Source organism: Penaeus monodon, chromosome 26 (genome assembly GCF_015228065.2).
Source record: "Penaeus monodon isolate SGIC_2016 chromosome 26, NSTDA_Pmon_1, whole genome shotgun sequence".
Taxonomy (NCBI): domain Eukaryota; kingdom Metazoa; phylum Arthropoda; class Malacostraca; order Decapoda; family Penaeidae; genus Penaeus; species Penaeus monodon.
Window position 1 is genome coordinate 23,207,545 of NC_051411.1, and position 6,327 is coordinate 23,213,871.

The 6,327-nt window shown below is 36.5% G+C and overlaps 1 protein-coding gene across 1 annotated transcript in view; it reads left to right on the top strand.

Annotated features, from left to right (window-relative positions):
• The window catches only part of LOC119590005 (EEF1A lysine methyltransferase 2-like), a 4,581-nt gene extending 440 nt beyond the window's left edge, over positions 1-4,141 (top strand). Inside the window, 5 exon segments of the mRNA XM_037938714.1 lie at positions 1,906-2,089; positions 2,283-2,387; positions 2,626-2,854; positions 3,895-3,935; positions 3,937-4,141. Coding sequence (XP_037794642.1) covers positions 1,906-2,089; positions 2,283-2,387; positions 2,626-2,854; positions 3,895-3,935; positions 3,937-3,996 — 619 coding nt within the window. The 3' untranslated portion in view covers positions 3,997-4,141.
• Positions 4,142-6,327: the final 2,186 nt, after the last annotated feature.

Sequence of the window (6,327 nt, forward strand, 5' to 3'; positions counted from 1 at the left end):
TTACTCTCTTGTATTCAGATATTTCAGTAATGTGATGAGTCGGAATGCATGAAGAGATGTTCGTGAACGCAATTTAATTGCTTGGTAAAACCTGGAGCATTTGACGGAAGATATCTTTCGAGTGTGATTAACTGCATGGAAGTTAAAAAGAGCACTCACATAGTATGCCGATATTAAACAGTTATCTTAACTAAAGCACACTTTTCAAAGTTACTCATGCTATTTACAGTGCAGTATCAAGTATTTTACAAAATGCGCAACTTGTTATTGGACTATGCCAACAAGTTTTAAATTACTAAACAGTTAAAGTACACAAAAAGACCAAATGTGCCAGGGAGGAACTGACTGGAAGGGGTCTGGGCTTCAAACCCCATGGTTAGGAAGGTTTTTGGTTTCTTTGGTGATCTTTGTGGTAGTTTCTGCACTTAGGGGTAATGGTTCAGTCATTCATTTGTTTGAGTTGGGACTTAGTCTCCGATGGATGTGGTCTTGTAAAATATTACCAGTCATGTTTGTATAGTGTTTGAGATAAGCAAAGTAATATTCAATTAGTTTTATGAAATTGAAAATTAACAGATATGGGTAAATGATTAAAGACAGCTGATTGGCACAACATCCATGCCTGTCGGTGCTCCAGGGATGTCCAGCAAACCTTCTACCCCATATATCATGTAGACTCCCTGGTGATATTTTGCTAAATAAGGAACAATCCAAGCTTTATCTTGCCAGATAGTGGAAATTTATGGCCTTTTATGGAACCTGAAATCATGGCAATTACTTGGCAATGCAGTGAAATTGTGTTGCCTTAAATTCAACATCTGAAGAACTTGTTAAACCATTATATAAAGCAGTGGTTATAGGTTAGACTTTGCACTCAAAATTTTGATAGGATACGATAACTCTTCTGTCTCCTTTTTTGCTGATACCACCCCAATACCATTATATCATTGAAGGGTAATATTGTGGCAGATTCTCTTCACAGGTATCAACTTTCATTTGACCAAATGGTTACTTTTACATCAGTCAGTATTAATAGTAAATTGATTACTGTAAATTATTCCACAATCCACACATGTCCAGGTCCTATTCTGCAGAACATGCATATCTACACACACACGCACAAGCACGCACACACACGCACACACTCACACACACGCACACACACGCTCACACACACTCACACACACACACACACACACACACACACACACACACACACACACACACACACACACACACACACACACACACACACACACACACACACACACACACACACACCACAGCTGCATACAGACATTGAGATAGATGTGCCCAAATATGCACATTTCACAAATGCACATGGATACATACACTGATACACACATATAGATACACACAGATATAAAGATACACAAACATGCACATGTGTACTCACACACAAACAAGCACATGTGCACTCACACACACACATGCACATGTACTCTCTCACTCTCTCACACTCACACTCACACACTCTCTCTCTCGCTCTCTCTCTCTCTCTACCTCTCTCTCTCTCACCCCCCTCTCTCTCTCTCTACCCCTCCCTCTCTCTCTCCCCCTCCCTCTCTCTCTCTCTCTCCCCCTCTCTCTCTCTCCTCTCACCCTCTCTCTCTCTCTCTCTCTCTCTCTCTCTCTCTCTCTCTCTCTCTCTCTCTCTCTCTCTCCCTCCCTCCCTCCCCTCCTCCTCCCTCCCTCCCTCCCTCCTTCCCTCCCTCCCTCCCTCCCTCCCTCCCTCCCTCCCAAAGGATGATCTTCGTGGTAGTTTGTGCATTTGGGATCAATTTAATTCTTCTGGACCCAGCTTCTGGCAGGTGCGTTTCTATTTTAAACTCTTACCCTCCTTTCTGAATGTGTATATAATTATTCACACTTATTTATTTTTAGCTGGGAATCTGCATATGAACTAGAACTGTCAAACTTTACAAGCCATGGAGATATTGGAGACATTTGGTTTGGTGAAGACAGCATGCAGCGTGTGGTGGACTGGATCCTGGAATCTGATGATGTGATGGAGAATTCCTCCATTCTCGATATTGGATGTGGGAATGGTGCTTTCCTGCTGTGTCTTGTGAGTATTATTACATTTTGCTTTTATTGGGAAATGCCAGAATTTTTAATCACTTGCTCATTTGAATTGTTCAGTTGCAAGAGAAAGAAAAGGAAAAGCAGATTTAGCAAGAAAAATTTAAAGATTAGAGAATTATTGTTTTGTTTTTCAGGCATAATAAAATTAATTTATATATCATTCATATTTTTTTCAGGCTAGTGAAGGCTATGATAATCTGTTTGGGATTGATTATTGTGGTACAGCTATTAAGCTAGCAGAAGCCATAGCAAATAGCAAGAAAGTAGACATCAAATATGAGGTTAGCCAGTTTCTGTTATATTGCTATATTGATTTATTGAATTGTATACATTTGTTTACAGTAATAGAAAATGTAGCTTCATTCCAGAGCACCATTTTTTCAAAATAAAGAATGAATGACTTTGATTTAGGGGAAAGTATGTTAATAAGTACCAGTATAACTGAACCTGAAAAGGGGTTCCAAAAGCAGAGAAGGTAATTTTATTAATTTGGTTGTTCCCTAACATTGTTTTTTCTAGACTGTAGATTTGCTGGCAGAACACAAGAAAAGTGAATTAGCAGGAAGGCAGTATGACATCTCCCATGATAAGGGTACATATGATACCATTTCCTTAAGCCCAGAAAATGCTGAGGCAAAGAGACAGCAGTACATCAAGGAGGTTTATAAACTAACCAAAGACCAAGGTTTATTCATTATCACCTCCTGCAACTGGACTGAAGAAGAGCTTATATCTCATGTATCAGATTGTAAGTGTATGCTGTTTTTTAATCAAGTCATATATCAAATTGTTTTTTGAAATGCAGTCATTTAGTTTACAAAACCATTACAAGGCCTAATGCTAAATTAAAATTCTTGAAGTAAATGTTTTTTTAGACTTGAACATTATTTTGTTAGGATTTTCTATTAGAGTTTGTGCATCCAAGGAACCAATCACAGCCAATGGACATTTACAATTTAAAATCTTCATTATGATACTATGAAATTAGAAATGTTCAGTTTTTACATTGGCCAGGAAAAAAATTAAGAATGATGGTTATTTCAGAACACTGTTCAGAAGGGAGGTTGAATGAGTTAGGAGGAAATTGAACTTTGAGACCTGCAGGCCAAGAACTCCTTGTAGGGTAGGGATTAGGGAGACATTTTGCTCAAGCAAATGTTACAGGTAGTAATATGTTTGATACCCTCAATTTTGGCTAACAGTCTAGTTATTTATGGTAACATGGAGCTGTTCTACTACAGATCAGCTGATTTACACCATAGGTATTACCTTGTGTGTATATGAATAACAGCTGGTTTGATTATTCCTACATAGGTCCTAAGATTTTTAATCCAGACTTTAGGAACAACCTCTCCGTTTTTTCTTTGTTTCATTTTGTGTTCTCTTTTTTACATAAATTAAAACAAAACAAATAATGGTACCTTCACTAGGAAGGTCAGTTCCTTAGAAAGAGAAGGAATAAAGAATGGAGTTTGCTAACTGTTTTCAAGAGATAATCTGTGACATGGAGACTAGTTAATTACATCCTGTGGTTTAGACTGAATTGAGATGTTTTCTAAACTGTTTTTTTTTTTCTCTCTCCTGTAGATTATTAGATATATCTGTAAAGATTATAATTTTAGTAAAATAAGATAACTTTTATATAAAGCAGATAGGAAGATATTCATTAATTAAAAAACTGGGCATTTAGAATATAAAATGGCAAAACATGTAATTTAAACTTGGTTGGATTAGAATTAATTTAATACCAGGTTGTTAGCCAATGACACTTACAGTTTTCTTTTTCAGATTTCAGTGTGGAAGAAGTGATCCCAACGCCTACGTTTTCCATTTGGCGGAAAGATTGGATCTGTTGTTACTTCTATAGTTTTCAGGAAAGTTGTCAGTTAAAGTTCATTCCATTCATCAGTAAAGTCTGGTTTTTGTTTTATAAGAGTGATCATGCATTTAAGAGCATTTAACAGAAGACAAATGGAGGTATGTGTTTTCATATTATCATTGAGAATATATAATATCCAATAGAGCTCGAATATGGTTGATGTTTTTTATTCCATGTTGTAGCTTTTGATTTATTTATATATACATATAATTATATATGTAATTAATTATGTATATGATTAATTATATGTATGAATAATTATATATATAATTAATTATATATAATTATATATAATTATTTATAAAATTAATTATATATAATTAATTTTACATATATAATTAATTATATATATATATATATATATATATATATTATGTATTTATATAGGTATGTATATTAGCATGACAGTCGTGAATATGAGTAACATTTTTGCAATATATAAAGATATACAAAAAAATAAAAGTTCTAATAATCTCATAGCCTATTTAATTTTTCCTTCCATATGACAAAGTATACTTGATGGTTAACCCATTTCTGACGGGTAGTATTCATAGAGGCCCGGGATTCGCTGCGGGGGGCTTATATCTTTTCATTATTTTCTAAAGTCTCTACTTGCCATACTTCCTGATAAATCGAGACTGAAGGATACTTTTTTGTGATATAGACTCCATAGTTGATCATTATTCGGTCTATAGTCCGAATAAAATAAGCAGTGTGTGGCATCATGGAATTGAAATCGTTTTTTTTTTTTTTTTTTTGCATGGTAAAAATATAATCTTTTGCTGTGATTGTAACAAAAAAAAAAAAATCATGGCATGTGCGTACATGCCCCCAGCAAATGGTCCCGCCATGCCATGGCATGTGCGTACATGCCCCCAGCAGATGGTCCCGCCATGCCATGGCATGTGCGTACATGCCACCCGTCGGCAATGGTTAATGGTTAAAAGCAAAATAAATGTGCTAGACATTTAAGGTCATGTGTACTTGATTTTATTTTCCATCAATCAATTTTTTTTTTCCCTGAAGCTCTTTTGAATATATATCAAATATGCTTTTGGTAATGTACAATAATATTTCCTTTACTAACACATTTCTGTCTTATTTTAATGGTTCAAACTAATTATTCTTTATCAGAACAAAGTGGGTTAGATTTCAATAGCCATACAGCATTAACCCATTGCCGACGGGTGGCATGTACATACATGCCATGGCATGTCGGGACCATGCTGCCGGTGGTCACGTACGCATTTGCCATAGAGTATGCATGGACATGCCATGAGTTTTTTTGTTGTTACAAATCACGCAAAAGATTATTGTTTTTGCAGTGAAAGTGTGATTAAGTCGGTTCAACACTTTCTCATTTTTACCGCAGCACAAAAAAAAAGCAACAAACCGACAATTTCAACTCATGATTCATTCCATCACTGCTTTTTTATTTCGGACCTATAACGAATAATGATCCTATGGAGTTTATATAACAACATAACTTCTAGTTCGATTTATCAGGAAGTTTGTAAAAATAATGAATTTAAAACAACAGTGATTTCTAGTAGTATTACGAAGAAACGGCATGGGATGCTGGTATTTGGCATGAGTGGTTAAGGACAAGGTGATTAGATCAAATGGAGGGTATCTATGTGTCTGAGGAAGGAGAAAAAGGTGGGGGATTCTGAGAGGTCGGCTGACAGGTTGGGGGGTTGGTGAATAGAGGACAAGTAAGGAAAATCAAGGGTACAGGCTTCAGCAAAGCAAGGCGGAGATAGTAGAATATGTGGGACTAAAAGAGGAATATTGCATAGAGGTAGGTTGGAGCATGACATAAGGTAGGCATACATGAGGTGAGCGCGACCTATTCATAAATGGGCAAGAGCAGTATTGTAGTGTATGTTCTGGTGGTATGGGGCCAACCAAGGAGAGATGGAGGGTTTTATGGTTTGCAGTTATTTGTGACCAGAAGGATTGCCAACAGTTTAGAGGAAAGTGGCTGGAATGTATGATATTTTATTTTAAAAATAAGAATGGTTAATGGTTAAAAGCAAGATAAATGTGCTAGACATCTAAGGTCATGTAGCACTATAGTTAATGTTAGGGAAGGGTGGTTGAGTTAGTGATTAATTGTCTAAGCTGGACAAAGGAATTGGTGAGTGAAAGGGTTAGAGTCGGGTGTGGTAAGGAGTTAGATTAGATGGAGGATATGTATGCGTTTGAGGAAAGAGAATAGGTTGTTGAAACAGAAAGTGTGGGATTCTGTAAGGATGTCTGATAGGTTGGGAGGTCGGTGAAGGGAGGATAGGTGGGGGAAAGCATAGGTAAGTATGGACGAGACATAAAGGGAATGCGGG